This window comes from Sus scrofa, chromosome 10 (genome assembly GCF_000003025.6).
Source record: "Sus scrofa isolate TJ Tabasco breed Duroc chromosome 10, Sscrofa11.1, whole genome shotgun sequence".
Classification (NCBI taxonomy): domain Eukaryota; kingdom Metazoa; phylum Chordata; class Mammalia; order Artiodactyla; family Suidae; genus Sus; species Sus scrofa.
The window spans coordinates 65427393-65449973 of record NC_010452.4 but is presented as its reverse complement, the minus strand read 5'-3'; the positions used below and the strand labels follow the sequence as shown (position 1 = coordinate 65449973).

General features: G+C 44.5%; 1 protein-coding gene and 1 long non-coding RNA gene across 2 annotated transcripts in view; both read left to right on the top strand.

Moving 5' to 3' along the window:
- LOC110255724 overlaps positions 1–8294 on the top strand; it is a 28416-nt gene extending 20122 nt beyond the window's left edge. The window contains exon 4 of the long non-coding RNA XR_002336435.1: positions 6002–8294. This is a non-coding gene — a long non-coding RNA (uncharacterized LOC110255724). The remainder of the gene's footprint in view (positions 1–6001) is intronic.
- On the top strand, positions 11628–21961 carry NET1 (neuroepithelial cell transforming 1). The gene is given in 11 exon segments (XM_003130825.6): positions 11628–11838; positions 16347–16454; positions 16871–17038; positions 17410–17472; positions 17792–17888; positions 18244–18320; positions 19278–19434; positions 19437–19534; positions 19955–20125; positions 21036–21222; positions 21549–21961. Coding segments are annotated over 11 exon segments (1632 nt in total). The 5' UTR covers positions 11628–11745.

Sequence of the window (22581 nt, the reverse complement as noted above, 5' to 3'; positions counted from 1 at the left end):
CCTCTCTTCTCCTTGTTTTCTGAGGTCTTTCTTTCTGCTCCCCGTCTCTTTTATCTGGACTTCTTGTCTTTGCTTCTGTTGCCCTTTTCTGCTCAATTTGGACCCTACTCCTAGCAGTTTTTCTCAGTGCAGTGTTCTTTTCAAGAGTTTCTATGGCCAAGGGCGACTGTTGCAGCACCAGTAAACCTTGTTACCTGGCAGTGTCCTTGCCCTTGGCCTAAGGCTTTGGTCCTCGGAGTCCTTCCCAGTTTAGAGCGCTGTTCTCAGACTAGGGTGCCATGGTAGGGGTTCCCTACTCTTGGGACCATCAGAGAAGCCCTGCTGCCCTCCCTCTCCTTCTCTGTCAGATACTGAAACCCTGTGAGTCTCGTAGCTGTTCCGTGTGCCTCCATTAGACCAACAGAAGGTTTGGGGGAAACACGTTCTTTTTTGGTGTATATTTTAGATTTTCTGTGTTCTATGTTACTTGCTACATCTCTTTTTTTTTTTCCTTTAAAGAGGGAACGCCTGTCAAAGATTAACACATGGATGAGTGAGCTAACAGAATGGTAAAGCTGGTGCGAGGACTATAGGAAACACTGAAGCATTCTAATCCCAGAGAGAGGTGGAATAAGATTGCTACATTTTATACCAGACAGATCAATGTCCCATCTGCATCTCTGCCTACAGAATGTATTTGCATTGCTACAGAATTAACATCTACCTTGACAGAGTTGGTAAAAAGAAAAAAAAAAAAAGCCTAATCACTAGCAAATAGTGAAATCAAGCAAAAGGTACAGTACTAGAAAATGAGCTGATCCCATTAAAAGGCTTTTGGAGGTCCCACTGTGGCTCAGTGGTTAATGAACCCGACAAACAACCATGAGGATGCGGGTTCGATCCCTGGCCTTGCTCAGTGGATTAAGATCTGGCATTGCCGTGAGCTGTGGTGGAGGTCGCAGACATGGCTCAGATCCCATGTGGCTGGCTGTGGCGTAGGCGGCGGCTACAGCTCTGCTTCCCGATTTGTCGCTTAGCCTGGGAACCTCCATATGCCGTGGGTGCAGCCCTGAAAAGACAAAAAAGACCAAAAAAAAAAAAAAGCTTTAAAATAAGATCAAGTAAAAGGTATTCGGGCATCCTTTTTGTCTGGTTTCAGTCTTTGTATATTTTATTTCTAATTCTTTCCTTAATTTTATCACCTTTCTAATTCTGACTGATGTTCCTTTACAGCTGACTTTGGAATATTACGTTTTTGTGAGCATTTTTTCCACCATGCTTTTATTTTTTGTAGGGATGTTTTTTTTTCCCTTATACTTTTTTTTTCTTATGAAAACTTTGTATTGGATTTGACTGTGATTTCTTCTGTTGGTCATTGTTATGTGAAAATAGTTTTAGAAAGGAGGAATGAGTCAGGAGAGCTTTTCAGAGTTTCATGACTCTGAAATGCCCTCTTCTGTTGCCTTTAAGAAATGATAAATGTAAATCGATTTTATGAGTTCGCCAGGACCTGTTTTCCTCCTCAGCTTTTACCCAAATCTTCTCTTTCCTTTGCATCTGTCACCTCTACTCTACTTGAAATCTGTTCCCAGAGCTCGGTCCATTGAGTTGAGCTTTGTGCTGGGGATGAGCTTTGAAAGTCCCTAAGGCTCAGGTGTTCCCGTCACAACCCCTTCGGGTCATCCCTGAGTACGGAAAGTCCTCCCCAGTTTCCCTGCTCATCTCACAGTGACCTGCCTCACTCCGCAGGGAGGCGCTGCTGATAGATTGGGGATTCTTCTCAGATCTTTTGTTACTTTTCTCTGCATTCTCTTCCAGTGTCATAGAGGGCTTATGGTTATTGGTAGTTTATCCATATTAACTGAGTTTTTGGATTCGTGGAGATGTGTACCTTAGTCCAGAGTGCTGTGCATATTGACTCTGGGTTGGGGCTTTGCTGTCCTGTTCTCTGCATTTTTATGGAAGGATTTGAAGCGGTTGTAAACTATACCATTGCCTTACTTCCAGAATTCTGCCTCATGTTATTTTGTTCCCAATTTGTGGTGAAGGGCACATTTAGCTTTCTTCTAAACCTAATGTAATTTTAGCAATGTTTATTGACATTTAATTTCCTGGAATTATTTGAATTACTACAATTTTTAGGGTTGATAATATATTCTTAATTAATATCATCACCTAGCCTAAGATAGACTTCTATTGTCCTTCAAAATTCAGTATGTTTTAGGGCACTAGTCATGTCTATTGTTAATTTCCTTAAATCAAAGAATTCTATTCAAGAAGGAAATCCTTATAAAACTTTGGTTCCATTAAACACATGCCCGACTGCAAAGAGAATAATGCAATGACACTCAGCTAAGGATTTATATACAACTATGATAAGGAAAGAATGACTCTGAAATAGTGGTTTACTGAGTATCATCTTTGTATACTCAAAACTTCACAGAGGTCTGGTCTAAATTCTTTCCTTTATTCTTTTATTTTTAATTCCACAAACATTCCATAATATTCCAAGTACTATACTAGACCTTAGAAATAAGACTATATACAAACGAAACAAGAACCTTTGACAGAATCATACCTGTGTAGATTACAATAGACTGTGCAGAAGTACCAGTTGGTATTAGAAGGAGGGATGGGAGTAAAAAAATATTTCAAAGGTCTTGATTTGGAGTTGGGTTTTTATGAAAGCAAACGTGAACTGGGGAAAACCAACCCAGACAGGGTTTTGTTGGTTCGTTGAGATGTCCAGACGAGGAGTTCCCACCGTGGTGAGACGGGATCACAGTGTCCTGGGAGCACTGGGATGCAGGTTCAGTCCCTGTCAGTGTGTTAGGATCCAGCATGCCACAGCTGCAGCCTACATCACAGCTCTGGCTCAGATCTGATCCCAGGCCTTGGAACTCCATATGCCACAGGGGGCCAAAAAAAAAAAAAAAGAAAGATGCCCTGATGATTCTTGCCTATAGCCAGGGTCGAAAACCACTAACCCTGACATTCTTAAAGTTATGCTTTCCCCCAAAAACAGATACTCTGCCAACTCCTCACCCCCTGTTTTCTTAATGGACTTTCATCTAAGTACAACTATTATTATGTAATAAGCTAAATATAATCAGTTTGTGTGATCATTTGATGCCCGCTGCTGGAAGTCACTCCCTTTGTTTACCTCTGTATTTCAAGCTCCTGGCCACATGCCTGACACTTAATAGGTGTTCAGTAAGTATCTGATGAATGAACAGATGAAGTAATAAAGGTCAAATAAATGAAATAAGACCTCGGACTTAAGTAAGCAGTGACATAAGCACTGTGTTATGTATTTTGACTTAGGATCTTCAATGAAGAATTTAATACTAATGTTAATTGGAGTACTCATGGGATGGAGCATTGGCTATTTGTCTTGAAGCTGGGATTGCCTGCCAAACTTGTCTCTAAGGAAAATTTCAGCACTGTTGTTATCAGATTGCCTTACCACTGTGACATGTGTACATTTATGCATTTTAAAAAGAACACAGGATTTGTTTCCAAAGGTATTTCTCAGCTGTTTCTTAGCAACCATCACCTTGCCTTTTTCCCCTGCTGGGAAGAGTTGTGTGTTAACGTGAGCAAGCACTGGGATGAGTGATACTGAGTCACATTTCTACGACTGAAGTTCTTTAAGGCTGATAGTCAATGACCAGAAAACAAACCAAAATACCTCAAAGGAAAAGTGTTAAAATATGTGAATGGTTGATTGTTTTTCTGAATGTTCAGTCTAGCAATCTAATTTCTAGTGTTACATTTTGAGTATTGCTATATTCTGCAGATTGAGGTTAAACATGATAATAAATTATGTATTTTATTCCTCAGTGACAATGACAGGTAAGTGGTCATTTTCCTGAGGCGCAGATTTGAAGAGTTTGAAGGTAACTGGCGTGCCGAAGCTGGTGCCTCATGAGTAAGGCCACCTCCCCGCCCTTCGTCTCGCGTGTCCACATCCCTTGTGGTCCTACTGCTTGCCCTGGAAAAGAGGACACACTGTTTCTCTGTGACACGGCCCAGAAAATAAAGCCAACTGCTAGTACAGGTGATGAAAGTTAAAAGAAACCAAAGATATAACAACACCGTTCTTTTTCACCAAAAATATAAAAATTAAATACAAAACAGTTATTCCTGATGATGCTCTGAAAAGCCATTGATCCAGAGCTGTCCGTCCTTAAGCCTAATCATTCCTAGACTGCAGTGTGCATCTAAATACTCGTCTGCGTTTCTGCTGTAAAAGTAACGCACGACAGGACAAATGTGTATTGCCTATCCGACGTACCTAAAATTGTCAAATTAATTGAAAGGAAAGGTCGAGTAGTGATTATAGGGGCTGGGCAGAGGGGGAACGGGGAGTTATTGTTTAGTGAGGACAGAGTTTCAAAAGTTCTAGAGGCGGATGGCAGTGGTGCCTGCCCAACAACAGGAGTGCAAATGCCTCTGAACCTACCGTACCCTTAAAAATGGCTACACTGTTAAATCTTATGTATATTTCACCATAATTTGTGTGTGTGTGTTTGTGTGGTGTGTGTTTGGTGTGTCTTTTGTCTTTACAGGGCCGTGTCCGCGGCATATGGAGGTTCCCAGGCTAGGGGTCTAATCGGAGCTGTAGCCGCTGGCCTACACCACAGCTCACAGCAACGCCGGATTGTTAACCCGCTGAGCAGGGCCACGGATCAACCCCACAACCCCATGGTTCCTAGTCGGATTCGCTAACCACTGCGCCACGACAGGAACTCTGTTTGTTTGCTTTTTATAATAGATTTTTTTTTGGAGTTTCTGTCGTAGCTCAGCAGAAATGAACCCAACTCATATCCGTGAGGATGCGGGTTTGATCTCTGGCCTCACTCAGTTAAGTTGTGATCCAGCGTTGCTGTGAACTGTGGTGTAGGTCACAGATGGGGCTCAGATCTGGCGGTGGCTGTGGCTGTGGTATAGGCCAGCAGTTGTAGCTCCAGTTTGGCTCCTAGCCTGACATATGCCTCAAGTGTGGCCCTAAAAAGACAAAAGGTCTTTTTTTCCTTTAATATATTTTCCTCCATTAGTTTTCTGGAGATATTGTTTCTTTCGACATCTCTGTTTTCTCTGTTAACCAATATAAAATAAGTCATAAATCAAATGAAATTATGCTACAGCAGGTGAAGATTGTTTAGAAGTTATAAACTCAACTTTTGGAGTTTTTGTGTGTTACTAGTTGTATGAGTGTGTAAATTATATAACCATTCTAAGCCTCTGTTTTGGGGATTTAATGATAAAATTTTGTTCTCAAACTTGATCATAGCTCTTCTCCGCTCGCCAGCACATTCAGTCTTCATTCATTCATTGTTCACTCATCCATTTCTGTATTATGGAGTTCCCACTATGCGCCAGCCACAGAGCAAAACAAAGTCTGCCCTTCGTGAGGCTTACATCCTGTTGGGGGCATAGACGGTCTGCGACTGAGGGGAATGTGTATCCTACTCTTTGAATACCTTGCCTCACCTCCCTGAGACCCAGGCTCCTCCAGGATGTCAGGCAGGGAGAAAGGACATTAAATATAATAGTCTCTTTACCTTACCAGATGAGATTACAGTCCTCTTCATTGTGACTCCAACGTCGGTCCTAAATTTCCCTCTGTGAGCTCAGTGAGAATGAGTGACGGCTCCCTGCTACTAAGGGATCCACCCTGGGAAAGTCCTCCAGGTACTGGTAGTCTCTTGCAGGAAGAAGCCACGACTTTCAGAGGACCTCTAGGAAGACGGACACCAACAGCCCTTCCGGTGTGTGCTCTTCTTTGCCTGCCCTGGTGCAGCCATCCCAGCAAGACCCATCCCCAGTCTCTTCTCTGTCCCTCGTACTGGAGGGACCAGAAACCCATGTGGAATCAGTGCCATACTGGCCCTCTCTGCTTTTGAGGGTCCCTAGAGGAAGGAAGCCTTGGGGAGAAGAGAGAATGATCTCTTTCCATGAAAACTACAGGCCCCCAGGGACCGACAACTTTATTTCTCAGGCCTTTTCTTATTCGCAGGGGTGGCCTCAGGGAGAAACCTGCTGAGACGCACAGGATAGATCCTGCTGTCTACCTGCTGCCTCCTCTACCAGTACCTTGTTCTCTGGATGAGCATTAACCTAAGACAGACCCTCCCACTCTGCACACGCCCTAGGCCCAGCCGAGCCTCTTCTCCAAAATGTTTTGTCTCAACCGTTCCGCTTTTGCTCCTTCCAAGTCCCTGACCAATCAGCCAAACCATCCACCGCCTCTCAGGGCCGGTATGTATCTGTACCTCGTGCCCTTTCTGCCTCTCTGTCCAGTGAACATCAGGAGTGCTGCTCACAGCTCTACTCACTGGAAATAGTTCCCTTTGCTGCGCTCCTCAGGACCGTCCTTAGACGATGCCTCATGACAGCAGGTGAAGCCAATCCACCCGCAAACAAGGGCTGTGTTCTCCCCTCTCAGCTGATTATGGAGACCCACCTCCAGCACCAAACGAGGAGCTGAGGAGGAGGCATCAGGGCACTGGGCTGGCCGCTCAGTAATTTCCTCGTGCCCTTTGGTCCTACTCAGGCTGCTTCCAAACGGGCCATTTCCACTGTATGATAGGTTGCCACTGTGCCTGCCCAATCCTGGGACTCAGTAGACTCTCCCCCGTGTTCATTTGGGGCAACTCTAACTGCATGAGTCACGTGACGTACCCGGGGCAGGTCCTCAGTCTTTACTAGAGCTGCTGTTCAAACAGCAAGTGGTTTCCTTCATGGGAAGCAGGCCTGACTGCAGAACCCTGGGAATCTGCATTGCATTTCTCCTCCTGGCCTTGCCAGAGACATCACACAGCATCCTTGCCTAGCCGTGGATACCTCAGGCTGGGTCAGATATGCCAGCGGTTTCTCCGTGGGCAGCATTCTTCGGTTTATTACCTTGGCCCAGGAGTAGGGGGTGCGACTTCAGGCTCCCACTTGCCCTTCCCTCTGTAATGACTCTGAGAACATCACGAAGGTTACCAGCTGCTTTTTCAGGCTTTTAAAGCAATTAACAAAAGCCAGGCCGTCCATACTGTGGCCCCCTTTGTTGTTCATTTGCCACCACCACTGCAGAAGCCATCGCTTCACTGCTGCGTCTGTTCCAACTCCATAGCTGGGTCCTTATCACCATCTTATCAATGAGTGACCAGTTCCAGAATCCCAGACTGTGTGTCTTCTAATCTCTAGGCCAGGCTCAGTGTCAGTCAGTATCTCAGCCAGTGTTCCCTCCAGAAATCAGAGCCTGAGACGTGAGGTAATTGAGGTGGAGCAAGGGGGCAGCTAATGCAAGTGTCTAATTATGGGACCTTCTAAAGAAACATCTGACATACAACACAGAAGTGTCTCCCCAAGGGACTGAGGCAGGAGCTTTTGTCCACCAGTGCCTATGCTCTCCGAGGGTCAGTGGGTATCCCATTCTTCCAGTACACTCTGGCATCTGAGGCGTCCAGGTGGGGAGCAGAAGACGCCTAGTGCAGCCAAGGCAAGTGCTGGCTCAGAGGTGGTTGCCGCAGCAAAAGGAAAAAGTGGGGAAAATCCCACTGAACACTCTGCATAAACACAGGTGATCTTACAGGACACCGGAAATTGTTCCCATGTGTGTTTGAGAGAAAAAGTCTTGACTAACCAGCACAAATACCCAATTTTATTTGCTCCTTGTTTTACCATTGTAAGAAGAATCATGGTTTTGCTAGTACCAAACTTCTTAGTCTGTCAGCAATTCTGTTCATAGTCTTTCTAATACTGTTTAACTGATCGGAGTTGATCTTTTCCCAAAATAAATTCTTAGTAAGCCTTGGACGTACTCACATTTTAATCCAAGTGATTTTTTTAAAAAACTCAAATCCACATTTAACTTTATTACTAACTTCTTTCATACTCATCTCCAAATGTGACTGCCTTTTTTGGTGGTGTTTTTAACTCATTACTAGATGTTTTGGAAAACTCTGGTTCCTCAGAACCATTTTACTAATACTTCTATCAGTGTTTCCTTTTTTAGTAAGATTTGAAACTCTAATTTTAACTAAACTATTTTTAGTGAAATACAAAGTAGTTATTCCTTATCTTGAACTCCATAGATTTTTTTAATTCTATAGAGTTTTTAGGTGAAACATAGTTTTTTAATGTTTAAAAAAGTCCTTAAAATATTTCTTGTGAACTGTGGAATCTTTTTTATACACTTGTATGATTTTAAAATAGATGTTTGGAGTTTGTGTCATGGCTCAGTGGGTTAAGAACCCAACTATTATCCACTAGGATTCGGGTTCAATCCCTGGCCTCACTCAGTGGATTAAGGATGTTGCCATGAGCTGCACAATAGGTCACAGAGACAGCTGGGATTTGGTCTGTCTGTGGCATAGGCCCGAGCTGCAGCTCCAATTTGACCCCTAGCCTGGGATCTTCCATATGCTGCAGGTGTGGCTATAAAATGAAAAAAAAAATAAAATGCATAATTAATATAAAACATGAGAGCTACACAATGGCTAAAGATAACATTTTTTTGCTGTCATCTATATAAGGTCCTTGCAAACATAATTATGAAGTTGAAAAAAAGCAGGTTGTCAATTGCTGCCTTTCCCAATATCCTTTGTAGAGGGCAGCAGAGAGCTTAGATTTTTTTTTTCTCTTTCTAATTTCCAATTGCTTGTTATTGTTCCAGACAAAAATTTTTAAAAAACAATATCTAAATCCAAAAAAAGTAATGATTATTCTTCATCTCTAATTTACTTCTAAATTCCGGAATTCTAATTATCACATTAAAAGGAGAAAAAACAGTAATTCTTTTTTCTATAGAGAAGGGAAACTTACCTTTCTCTTTACCTTACTCATATTTTAGGAAAGAAAACATTGAAAGCTCCATATAAACAGAAGAATATAGGCTATAACTAAACCCGGTTTTTGGAAACCAATAATTTTACCAAAAACTTCATACAAACTTCTAACAAAGCTGCTTTTTTATTCTTTAATGGCCACACCTGTGACATACAGCAGTTCCCTGGCTAAGGGTCAAATCAGAGCTACAGCTGAAGCCTACACCACAGCCAAAGCAACTAATAGGATCAAGAGACCTACGTGGTGTGGACTGAGCACTAAGCCTTACAAACCTGTGCTGCAGCTGCTCCATTGGCCGTCTCATGCAGAAGGGATGTTGCAGCAGCACTTGAGCGAGCAGACCGGAGTCACACCTGTCCAGGTGATGAACATGCAGCTTCTTAAACTTTCTGAGTCCTGATTTCTTCCATCTGTAAAACGAAGGTACTGATACATACTTGATACAGTTAGCTGAACAACATGCATAAAGCTCCCATCACAGAATAAGCTGTCACAGTTCCCTCTTCTTTGTTACCACTCTCCAGTTTCCTCCTAAGAAAACTGGGGAGGATGAGTCAATGATCACAAGGGCCTTTTCAGCCTTGAGATTTATGGCGCATGTTAGAGTCAAGATTCTCTCAGAGTGCTAACTGAACATCCCATGTTCATTGTTGCTTTTACAAATAATGTCTACAGTTGTCTAAATTATATTTAGGCCACAAACCTGAACACCTAAAATGAAACTAAGGTTTTAGGTTTGGTGAGCTAGGATTTCTGTTCTGGGACTGTAGCCACTAGATCCTCCTTGGCTCCTGTAGGCTTTCTGCTTTTACTTGTAAGATTTTTCTACCTGTGCCCCTTGGATCCTTAATGAAGTAAAAGTGAAAGATACCCTTTCTCCTCCTGGCCTTGGCCTTACCTGTATCAGAACTAAATAGAAAAACAGTTTGAGAGACCCATGAGAACACCCTAGCAACTTCTTACCTAACTGCTACTCTGCCTCAGTCCTTTATTCCCTATGAAACTAAGTAGCTGTAAAGTATTGGCCTTACTCACAACTATTTTTTAACTGTTGAAACTAACTGAACCAGACTTCTGGCTTCTTGTAAGCTCTAGGGCTCAGGCAGATCAATGTTCTTACCTGTTAAATTAGGGCACTAGATTCTGTGATGTCTAAGGTACTTCCACTTTAATGCTATATAGAATAGAACTGTCTACAAGAAACAGCCACTCTTAAGGCTAGCTGCACCACACGTTTGCCCAGGTGTGACCTGGTAATAAAGAAGAGATGAAGTATAATCACCATTACTTTTTCAAAAATTTCTCTTTAATTTTTTTCTTCCATTATAGCCGGTGTACAGTGTTCTGTCAGTTTTCTACTGTACAGCATGGTGACCCAGTTACACATACACGTATAGATTCTTTTTTCTCACATTATCATGCTCCATCATAAGTGACGAGATATAGTTCCCAGTGCCAGAGAGCAGGATCTCATTGCTTATCCATTCCAAAGGCAATAGTTTGCATCTATTAACCCCAAATTCCTAGTCCATCCCACTCCCTCCCCCTCCCCCTCGGCAACCACAAGTCTGTTCTCCATGTCCATGATTTTTTTTTCTGTGGAAAGGCTCATTGTGCCATTTATTAGATTTCACATATCATATGGTATCATATCATATAGTATTTGTCTTTCTGACTTAATATGGGAGTCTCTAGTTCCATCCATGCTGCTGCTAATGGCATTATTTTGTTCTTTTTCGTGGCTGAGTAGTATTCCATTGTGTATATATACCACATCTTCCGAACCCATACATCTGTCAGTGGACCCTTAGGGTTGTTTCCATGTCTTGGCTATTGTGATTTTCAAAAATTGCAAAATAGAAAGTCAGATTATTAATATCATCCTGAATGCATCCTAAACACTGGTGTTTATAGAAGGATAGCATTGGTCCTTCCTGCAAGAAGTAACACTGTGCTGCAAACTTCAGTAAATTGTTTTTTATACATTATTTGTCCTTATAGTCTCTGACCACTATTATTCTGTAGTATTTACTCTTCAACCTGTTATATATTTTTAGGGAAGAAATCATCTTTTATGTATTTCTTATTAAAAAATCTCTTACACAGGTATCATGTTTTTTACGTATATAGAAGAAATATCTATATTCTGTAAGTGTAAGAAACACTGAACTTTAAAATTCGAGGTAGTTCAATTATACTGCTGCCCATAGCCCCACAGAAGACTTACTTTAGGAAGAGAGGGAACTGAAGCCTGCCTACTGTGCTTACTCTGTTGGTCTTGAGAACGGTGAGAACCAGTTTGTAAAGGCTTGGATAATCTCACAATTGTGAAAATGTTTGCACTTAAGTAAGATAAAAGCAAGGTCCCTGGATAATTAGGCTTTTCTTTAGTGTATACGTTATTTAACTCTGACTTACGATTTTCTTAAAGTTGTCAAGGTGTCCGTACTAAACTACTCTCTAGGTACTCAGGTTTTATAGAAAAAGGATCCTTGTCTGCAACTAAGTCCTAAGGAGGGCAAGCAACCTCGATAAGCAATCGGCTGGTCTCTGGAAAGGCTTTTTGCATCAGGAAAAGCCTCCCATTAACCCAGTTTCCCTTCCCCTCTGGGCTCACCCTGCCAATTCCCAACCCTTGGATTCAGAGCTTTCTCTCTCCCTCGCAGCGAGCCAGCCAGAGGCCTAGGTGTGCCGGGCTGTCAGTTAGCAGTCACGTGGCCTCAGGTGCCGCCCCCGGAGCCGGCGCCCGGCCCCGCCCACGGAGCCTGGAGGGCTGCGGGATCCTCGGCCGCCCGCAGAAGCCGCGCCGCCGGGGAGGCGGGCAAATGGCTGCCTGGGACGGCTGAGCGCCCACGGGAGCGGGGGGCGTCCTGCAGGGCCGACTCGGCGGGCTCAGTCCGAGGGCTGCCGGGGACGGGAAGCATGGTGGCGCATGACGAGGTCGGGGGTCTCCTGCCTATTAAGAGGACTATACGAGTCCTGGATGTTAACAGTCAGTCCTTCCGGGAGCAAGAGGTAAGGCTGCAGAGCAAAGCCGAAGGCGTGCCCTCTAGGTCCCTGGGACCGGGACGGCTTTGACCCGCTATGACAGTAGAATTTTAAACGTAACCTTGGATCGTACCGAATATTGCAGTGTATGACCTCGATTTACAGGCGGGTTTGAAATGTGTTTCGGGACTATGCTACAGATTAAATTTATACATAGCATAGCTTGAGTGTACACAAACTTTTACACAGAGGAAAGATTTTAAATATATATGCTGTTCAATTTGGTTAGATTTCTGTTGCTTATTACAGCTGTTTATTTGGGTTGCGGGGGTGGGTTGTTTGCTTGAGCTGCATTTATGTGTATTACCTGTTAAGTCTTAGGAGCTGCCTTGTGGAGTAAGAGGAAAATAAGAAACCCTCCCTTGCAAGTGCATGCTAGCGAACAAAAAGCCCTCCGACCTGGTGTTCACTTTTAATTTTCTTTCCACATCTAATAAATTCCTCATGTGAGACTTTTGTTCTTCAGAAAGAAAACCATGTTAAAGTATTTAAGCCAGTGAGTCATTATTCAGACACTCCTGCCTTCCTTCCTTCAAGTACCTGAAGCCATTATACTTTTTTAAAGTCTTTATGAACCTTTACCAAAATAAGTGGCGTTTATGCCATTTTATTTACTTCTGATTGTCGATGCGGGACTCTGGGCATTGTTTCTGCAGTGCACCACGGTAGATGTCGGTGGTGTACACTGTCTTGGTGCTTGGTAAGGGCAGTGTATCCTCCGTCTTGGTAGAGCCCTGCGTCGCGCACACACCTTTTGGTCGTTAAACTAGCTGCCATCTTTAGAAGGTAGGCTTTCATTTGGTGTGATTTGGCTTGGGTTTTGTTTTTGTGTGTGTTTGGCCTTGGCTTTTGTGTATGTGTTTCAGTTTTCTCAGAAGTGGTCATGGGTGTAAATACTAAAACAGATCATTTTCTGCACCATCAAGAATTAGTCTTTTTGTTTGGTATCAGACACTGGCCATGCTTCTGGCATACCTTTATTCAAAGATTAAAAACACTAGGAGTGTTCCCGGGTTTTTAGCAACACAGCCTTAAATAAACAATTAAATTTGACTTTTTCTTTTTTTGACAACATTAGGAGAAAAAACCTTTTTTACAAAAAACCTGGGTTCTCAATAGAATTTTCCCAAGATCTTTTAAGTATGAAATCTGACTGCAACTAGATTAGTAAAATAAATAGATTGATTAAAAATTTGGTCTCAAGGCAGACCCTATAACAATGCATGTGATTGCCTACTAGTTTAAACTAGATAGGCTGGTTAAAAGCTAACCTAAATAAACAACATGAATTTATATTAGAGGGTGTTGGGGTTTTTTCCCCTGTCTAAGTGAACCTTAGCCCTGGTGAAAGGTTGCCTTCAGTAGAAAGTTCCTTGAGCATGTAAACTTGTTGGTGTTCTTTCTCTCTTCCCGTCGATTTTCAGATTCTCTTTTGAGGAGCGCAGTTTCAGTTATCTGTGCTCATTCTTGAAGCTTCTTGTAGCCACCATGATGCTGTTCACGGTCTCCATAACCAAACCCTATGTCCACCTTATTTGGGGGTGACGAAAATGTAGAAGGCCCCTTACCCCCTTCATCACCTCCAAACCCTGTCCCTGCTCCTGTGTCTGCCGAAGGGCAGATGCAGGTGGACCCCACTTCTCGAAACACTTGGTCTTCAAAATATGTTTAGGTTCTTAATTCCCAAACCAAGATAACTAAAATGGCTCATCTAGACCCACCTCTAAAGAAAAACTGCTTCTGGTTGTAGCCAGCGTGCGCCAAATTCTAATCTATTGAGAGACAATTTTTGTCCCTGTCTTACAGGTGGCCCATGAATGCCTAGTTCATATCACTTTTCCACAAATGTTGGCCATATGATATTTGTTTCAAGTAACGCAATTATCCTGAGTTAGTTAGCCACGTCCGGAATCATGCCTTCACATTTCAGTCGCACTTGCCATTTCATCATTAAAGTTCTTCATATCTTGAAATATACATGCTAAAAGTTTGTGCTGTGTCTGCCAAACATTCTTCACACACAGGGACGGTCCTTTCCCATCCGAAAGCCTGTGTGAGGAGGAGTCCAGGGGTGGCCTCCCCGCCCGGCCTGCGGGTCCCTGACTCAGCACTCCCTGGCCTTGCCCGAGCCGCCGGCCTCCTCCCTGTCCTCCTCCGCCCCCAGACGGCAGGAGATGAGCTGACACCCTTTGTGAAGAAGTGAGATTATAGATGGGCTCCCAAGGCCTGTGAAACAGACTTCACACCGAACACTGCTTAGCATAATACCCTGCCACCCTGAAGAGAGTGTCGTTTCAGAAGATGCTTCAGATGTATTTACATTTAGTTGTATCACAATTTTGAGCTACCAGGAAATGAGTAGTGGTAGTGATCCTACAAATAAGAATTTTGGATCATTACTTTGAATTTATGTGCTAAAATGGATTTCAACACTTCCTTCCCTCCCAGCTAAAGTAAGTTTTCCTTTGAAAGTCACTGGGAAGAGCACCTTTTTAAAGATGTTCAAAGTGAAATATGTTAGGGCTTACTCAGGAGTCAGGCTGGTTATGCTCCAAACAGGGAAGAGGAATTAACCACTCTCTCCAGACGGTGGCACAGAACTGCCAGCTGCTTTCTCCTGGTTAACGTGGGCATATCGCACTCTGTGAGGTAATTCTATCTCCCTCCAAGCGGAAGCATGTTCGTACCGGCCTTACTAAATGGAAAGGAATGCCTCGCGCTGCCCGGGCACGCGCGCCTTGGGTCTGGCAGGCGGGCCTGCGGGAGGGAGGCCTGCACACTCGCGTTTTACCCGCGTCTCCAAGGTCGCTGGTTCGCTTCCCTGAACACGTGCGCGTTAGTGGCTTTATTCAGAGTTTCTTTGGAGGCTGACTCCGGCGGGGGAGGGTCGGTCCACACCACCCCTTGCAGACCTCAGGGCCTGGGTGGACCCTCGGGTCTAGGAGGTCTCCTCACCTGGGCGGGTCGCACGCCCTCCTCCCATGGCCTGTGGCCTGTACCTTTAGGCGCTGCCATCCGTCTGGCTGCTTCTTTGAATAGTCAAACCATTTACGTTTCTTTGCAGAGGACTTCAGCGCCGCCTCTTTACCCCTCAGTCACTCTAAGGGGGTTACTTTCACTCGTCTCTTTTCTATGACTTTGGTCATCTCAAAGAATTTTTAGAAAAGAGTTTTTTTCATCTGCCATTTTTAAGTGGTACTTTGTAAGTGGTGATTTTAATGTAATTTTTTGTTATATTTCCTTCTGCATTCTCATTAAAATTACGTTGTCCAGTATGCCACAGTTGTCAAAGGCACCCAATACGAACACATACTAACGCCTCAGAGACTTTCCGAAGGAGAGGCCTGCTTTGTGTTCGGCCTTTATCTCTGTAGCTGTGTGAGTCACCGAATGGTGTGCCTCCGTTTTCCTGGCAGTCAAGGGAGAGGGCTGCAGTTGGTGAAGTTGAGATCCTTGAATGATAAGTGATGTGTTCACTACGCTAGTATTATTTTTTAAGAGCAATACGTGTGGAACAGTGACTGTCTTCTGAATTTGTGTATATTTTTCCTTGAAGTTAATTCATTAAATGTAAGAGAGATGATCTAATTATTTATAAACCCCAACATTTACTTAATAAGTAGAAATATTCCTAAGAAAGAACGTTAGTAGTAACTGAAACTATATGTCCCAAGAACCGTCCGGAGCCCTTTAAACGTACTTCATCTTCATAACACCTTTGTAAGAGAGGTTCAGCTATTGGCCCCATTTTACAGACGAGAAAACAGGAGACCCGGGGTGCTCCCCATCGAGAGCCCCAGCCACGATCTGGTCCCGGTCCGTCTGATTCCAGAGGCCGAGTGGCCTCTTGACCAGGTCCTGCCTGTGCTCGAGTGCCTCCCATCACAGAGACCTCCCTGCCTTTAGAGCAGACCCGTTCCCGTGTCAGACACATCCATTTAAAAGCTCTTCGCTGACTCCGAAGTATTTGGGTGACATGATAGGATGTTTGGCACTTGCTTTAAAATATTTCAGTAGGGGCAGAGATGAAACAAAGTGTTATACCCAAAATAGCTGAGGCTGAGTGATAAGTACGTGAGATTCATTGTGCTGTATTTGAAATTTTTCATAGTAATAAGCTGGGCTTTCTTAAGTTTCTATAGTAAACTAGAAACTTCTATAGAATTTTAAAACTTAATTTGCTTTAATTTTGGTTTTTCTTCTGTTTAATGACAGTATTTGTTACATTCTCAGAGTGATGTTTAGATATTTGACTAGCCTTTCTTATGCCACTTATTTTTTAATAAATCCCTGTTACTCATTAATGTTCTTCGTATGTCAGCACTGAAAAACAACATGCATTTTCAGAGTTCATTGAGTCTATATTTTATACTGTACAAATATCTGGTTTTTGAGAGGGCTTAACTTTGTCCAAACTTGTTTGAAATCATTACACCTAAACACACATTTGGTACCATTTGTTTTTGTTTTCACAGGAGCCAAGCAATAAAAGAGTTCGACCTCTAGCCCGGGTCACATCCTTGGCAAATTTAATCTCTCCTGTAAGAAATGGAGCCGTCAGGCGCTTTGGTCAAACAATACAGGTAAGAGGGGAAAGGCCAGGGCTGAGTAATTAGTGAGGAGGTGTTTATACATAGACGCCTAGAGCTCGGTCTTCTGTGCGAGGTACAAACAGGTCTGTCCTGTTGTGTTTAAACGTCGAGGGGTGGGGGATGTGCTGGTAAGAATGTTGTTACCAGAACGGTTGTTCATACCGTCTCATCATATTAGTTTGCATCTTATACCAAAACACAGTCTTGAATAGTTTTTATTCCCAGAAAGTAATTTTGGTTGATAAATATTTTGGAATACTAGATTGAAGCCTGGATAAAGGATTGTTTCCAGCATTAAAAAATTCTCAGGACCTTTTTTTTCAATTTGTCTAACTTTTTTAAGGAAATAATTCCTGTATCTGCCAAATCTTTTTTCTTGGTCACCTCTTTCTCTTTTTCCTTTTCAGTCATTCACCCTTCGTGGTGACAGCAGATCCCCAGCTTCTGCCCAGAAGTTTTCGAGCAGATCCACAGTGCCCACGCCTGCCAAAAGGCGAAGCAGTGCTCTGTGGTCCGAGATGTTAGACGTGGGCATGAAGGAGTCCTTAACGACCAGAGAAATCAAGCGTCAGGAGGTGCGCTGCCCTCCCTAGCAAGACCGCTCACGGCTTGGGCGAAACAAAAACTAGTCCTTGGATTTTAAACATATTTGCCGGACAAGTTGCAGACCTAATGGGGTCTGTGCTCTAGTGGTCATTCGTGACCCGGTGGAGCAGCTCCTGTGATGGGTGGGGGTCACGGCATGTGCCAACCCCGATGGGGTTCAGTGACAGAACTCACAGCATCCTCTCACTCGAGATTGCGTGCCGAAGTCTAGTGCTAGACTGAGCCACTTTAAAAAGCACTGTTCAGAATGTTCGTTAAATAATGGTAAATATCAATCGTATACGGTTTTACTTTCTCAAGGGAGTGACTGTTAATGTTTGCTGGATTTTTTTCCCCTTAGGCAATATATGAAATGTCCCGAGGTGAACAGGATTTAATTGAGGATCTCAAGCTTGCAAGAAAGGCAAGTATATAACTTTTATCATGTGCCATGGCTTATAAGAATTGCATTTCACAAAATCTAAAGGATGACTTTCTTACCTTTAGACGTTGAAAAGTAGAAAATACCTACTGTCGAATACTTTTTGTAGAGGACGTTTATTAGACAAATGTGAATATTGTAAGAGAGTCCATCTTGAGATTAATTAGACCTTAATTTCGTTTATGTGTAGAACAGAATCCATGCTGTTTTGACGGAGTCAGTCGTGCTTGCTTCACGTAGACCCCTCTGGTCGTGTTTTGCTTGCCCCATCTCTGTATGACACCTGTCTCCTCTCTGACAGGCCTACCACGACCCCATGTTAAAGCTGTCTATTATGTCTGAGGAGGAGCTCACGCATATATTTGGTGATCTGGATGCTTACATACCTCTGCACGAAGGTGAGAAATGCCGCCAGAGCTGCGTTACCCACTAAATAGGAGTAGCACAAGTGATTTTAAATCCAAACTTCTCATTTAGTGCTGATTTTTAAAAATTTTTACATTTTATTGGAGTATAATTGATTTACAATCTTAGTCTCATGCGTCCAGCATAGTAACTCATACTTTTATAGATTATACTCCATTTAAAGTTATTATAAAATGCTGGCTGCATTCCTTGTGCTGTACACTCTGTCCTGTAGCTTGTTTATATTATACACAGTCGTTTGAACCTCTTAATCCTCTAGCCTATCTTGCCCTCCCTGAACTACTTTTTAGGTAAACGTAGTTGATATTTTTGGTTTTTACCCTTCAGATTTGTTGGCAAGAATAGGAGAAGCAACCAAGCCTGGTGGGACAGTGGAGCACATTGGTCACATTCTTGTAAACTGGGTATGTAGCAAGTTGTCTACTTCTGAGAGGTTCATACAGATGCGCCGTACCTGTCACTTGTTTTTGTTTTTGCTTTTTAGGGCTGCACCTGTGGCACACGGAGGGTCCCAGGCTAGGGGTCCATTCGGAGCTACAGCTGCCGGCTTCCGCCACAGCCACAGCAACACCTGATCTGAGCCACATCTGCGACCTACACCACAGCTCATGGCAACGCTGGATCCTTAACCCATGGAGCGAGGCCAGGGATCAAACCTGCAACTTCACGGTTCCTGGTTGGAGTCGTTTCTGCTGCGCCACAACGGGACCTCTCATACATGTCATTTGTGATGAATATCACATTGGTTTCATTCAGTAACTGGATTCTAAAATGAGATAATAAGCATTAAAACTGAACACATTTACATAGCTGTTATAGAAGTTATAGTCTCAGTTTAAAAAAATTCTTCACGAATGATGCTATTTCATTTGTTTTAAGAATATGTTCCTCCTTGGACAGAATCACCTACTGTTAATCACCTGTTTTCTTCTCTCAGTGAGTCTTGGAGCGTCTGCCAAGCTGCCAGGCATTGTTCTAGGAGGGATGGCTGGGGACTCGGGTGAAAGAGGGGCATTTATAGTGTGGCGAGAACAGTCAGTAAACAGGCAGTCTCAGGGCGGGAGAGGAAGGAGACAGAGGAGGCCCAGGTGTCCTGGGAACGCAGAGGACCAGCATCTGATGGAGCCTGGGGCACTAGGAGTCGTGAGGCTTTGGCTGGATTTAGCCAAGTGAGGGAAAGCGGGAAGGGCATCTGATGGCGGCCCAGAGGACTGCGCGATTCCACAGGACCTGCAGGAACATTCTCACAGCTTCTTAGAGCTTTCAAGCATGCTCTGCGTTTTGTGGTTTGTGTCCAGTCTCACGAATGGACTAAATCGCAGCAGGAACTGATGATCCTTTGTTCTCCTCTTCCCCTTCAGCTGCCGGGCCTGAACGCCTACCGAGGCTACTGCAGCAACCAGCTGGCAGCCAAAGCCCTCCTCGATCAAAAGAAACAGGACCCTAGAGTCCAAGACTTCCTCCAGCGATGCCTGGAGTCCCCCTTCAGCCGCAAACTAGATCTGTGGAGCTTCCTGGATATCCTCGAAGCCGCCTCGTCAAATACCCTTTGCTGCTGAAGGAGATTCTTAGACACACTCCCAAAGACCACCCTGATGAGCAGCTTCTGGAGGAGGCGGTAAGTGGCCAGTCAGAGGCTCTTCCGTCCCTCACGTTGAGTGCCAGCTTGTCTTGTCTGAGCAAGGTGTGCAGGGACATTCCCATGCCTTCTGCGTGTGGTTGAGGCAGCACAGCGGGTTCTGTGGTTGTTGCCGGGTCCCGTGTGTTGCTGCGCTGTGCGCTGGCCAAGAGGAGCTCGGCTCGTGTTAGACTTTAATCAAGCGCCTGGACGCTGATCTGATCCTTCCGTTACCTAGGTGTGTGGCTTTGGCAAATCACCCAGTTTGGCCCAGGCTGTAAAGTGAGGGATTGACTGAATTACCTGATTTCTGGGTCCCTTCCCCCTTTAAAATTTTAATGTGACATTTCGGTCCTGTGGGAAAACAGGATAAACCAACACCCTGAAAACGCTCTGTTGATTTTTCTTGATGCATTTTAGATACTGATCATACAGGGAGTCCTCTCTGACATCAACTTGAAGAAGGGAGAGTCGGAGTGTCAGTATTACGTTGACAAGCTGGAGTACCTGGACGAAAGGCAGAAGGACCCCAGGATTGAAGCAAGCAAGGTCTTGCTTTGCCACGGGGAGCTGAAGAACAAGAACGGACACGTGAGTGCCCTGCGCACGGACGGGACGTGAGCCGTCGCGAGGCGGGTCTGTAACGCGCTCGGGAGGTGAGGTTGCTGGATTTCAAGGCAGCAGCTTTGATGAAGCAAACCTCTGGTGTCTCATGACGGAATGACTTCAGTGTCTCAGTGGAGAAACCGTAATACGTTATTTTTTAGTTTTGAAGCATATATCAACTCGTTTGGGTAGGGGTTCCTTTCTAAATAAGTTATTTTATAATGTTTAATACAGAGCAGCAGAGCCTTCAAAAAAAAATTTAAAGTGTTTTTTTAGCATGCCTAGACAAATTTCTGCAGCAGATTGAATGAAAGAAAACTTACTTTTAACATCTTAATTACAAAGGCATCTGCTTGAATGAACTACAGGCTCAGAAAGGTATTTTTCCTTCATTAGGTGCTTTTCAGTAGCCCACTTTGCAAACTGAGGTTCTTTTTGGAAATAGTTGAGACCGGACATCCCCAGTTTCTACCGTGAGGCCTCATTGTTCCATAAGAGCCTGCGTTTGTGGGGACAGGCCAGACCCTCAATGTTTTACCAGCTTCCCTTCTTAAATTCCGGCCCTGTTAGAAGCCCGTGCCAGCCAGCCTGGTGTTGCCTGTCCCGTTTCCCTCGACAGGCAGCTCTTTGTGCTGCGCAGCATTTGCTCAGCTGCTGCTGCGTCTAAAGTTACACGCGGATGCCAGAGTGGTCTGTGGGCTGTGATGAGAAGGCTCTCCGAGGCGACCGCGCACAGCGTGCACCTCACGGCTTTATGAGGTCCCTTGTCAGGCACATCGCAGTAAATCAGTGCGAGGAAGTTGGTGGATCAAGTCAGGTTACTCCAGCGGCGGCTTTCATCGCTTAAAGTCGCAAAGCTCCATGTTTAGGAGGCGTTCGTTTCTCGTTTCTCCAGAAACTTTACATTTTCCTGTTTCAAGACATCTTGGTTTTGACTCGGCCTGTGACTCGCAGCGAGCGTCCCTCCTACCAGGTTTACCGGCAGCCGATCCCGGTGGAGGAGCTGGTCCTGGAGGACCTGCCGGACGGGGACGTGAGGATGGGAGGGTCCTTTCGAGGGGCTTTCGGCACCTCCGATAAAGGTAACTGCCCGCGGAAAGCAGTTTAGACCAACTCGCAACCCAGCCACTTCAGTTTGAACCTTTAAAAAGGCTGTTCCCACACAAAAAACTAAAGGGGAAAGGGGCTCTGCTGTCCTCCCCCTGTTAGGCTCCCCGAGCTGTCAGGCCCGCTGCTCCAGCCCCACCACGTGTATCTACTAAGCACTGTCGGGCCTCCTTTCCCGTCTCCGCCTCAGGGACCTGCGAGGGGGGGAAATACCAGCAGCCACGTTCAGATCGCCTGACCCCTCTCTCTGGAACACGCTCTCTTAAGTCTGATCTCCTTTTTTTAATTTCTATTTTTCTAGCCAAAAACATCTTTCGCGTTCGCTTCCAAGACGCCTCTGCAGGCCAGTCCCACACTCTCCAGGCCAACGACGTGTTCCACAAGCAGCAGTGGTTCAGCTGCATCCGCGCCGCCATCGCCCCTTTCCGGCGGGCCGCCAGTCCCTCGGAGCTGCGGGGTGTGCCAGAGCTGCACGAGGAGTACGGGGAGAACCACCCTCCTGCTCCCGCCGGGGGCACCAGGGCCCAGAGACGGGCATCCACGGCGGCCAGCCTGACGCAGGTCGAAGTTGACGGAGAAGCTCCCCGGGGCGGCCCCCCAGCGCCCACGGCGGATGACGTGAAGGGCGGGAAAGCCCGTCGAGCCCAGGCCGGCTTCCGAAAAGCCAGGGACAGAGCCCAGGTTGGTGGCCAGCGGAAGGAGACTCTGGTGTAAAGGACACCCCGGGAAGCGTTTGGGGAGAGACTCTATTTATGCTGTACAGTCGCCCTTGCGATGTTTCAGGGTTACTCAGTACCAGTCGACACGTGCTCTGTGTTTTTGGTTGGTTTTGGTGGTTGTTCCTCTTTTTTTTTTTTTTTTTTTTTTTTAATGGCAGCTAAAGGTACATATACAGATTACTGTTAAACTGCAGTCTTTTAAAAAATATATTTTCTCAGATGTAGAACATGCAGCCTGGTATTTTTAATCAGATGAAATGCTTACAAAATGGATTTCCTCCTCATTCTGTATTCATGATGATTTTTTTAATACCAATTGTGATATTTACAATGTTTGCCAAAGCCTAAAATTTTACAAATACTGGGATTTTACCAGTGTTTCTTTGATAAATTCTGAATGCAGAATTTGAAATTTTAACATTGGCCTCTAAGATCTACTTGGAAATATATGTTTGTGTTTCAGAATTTACGTTGAAACATAAGTTCCTTGGAAAACGAACACAACTTAATAGGTTTTCCATTTTACCAACTGGAATGCTTTTTCTTGTTTGTTTTTCACTGCACATTCCTCATTTTTCATTGATTGAACCTGCCGATTATTTAATTTTTTTTATT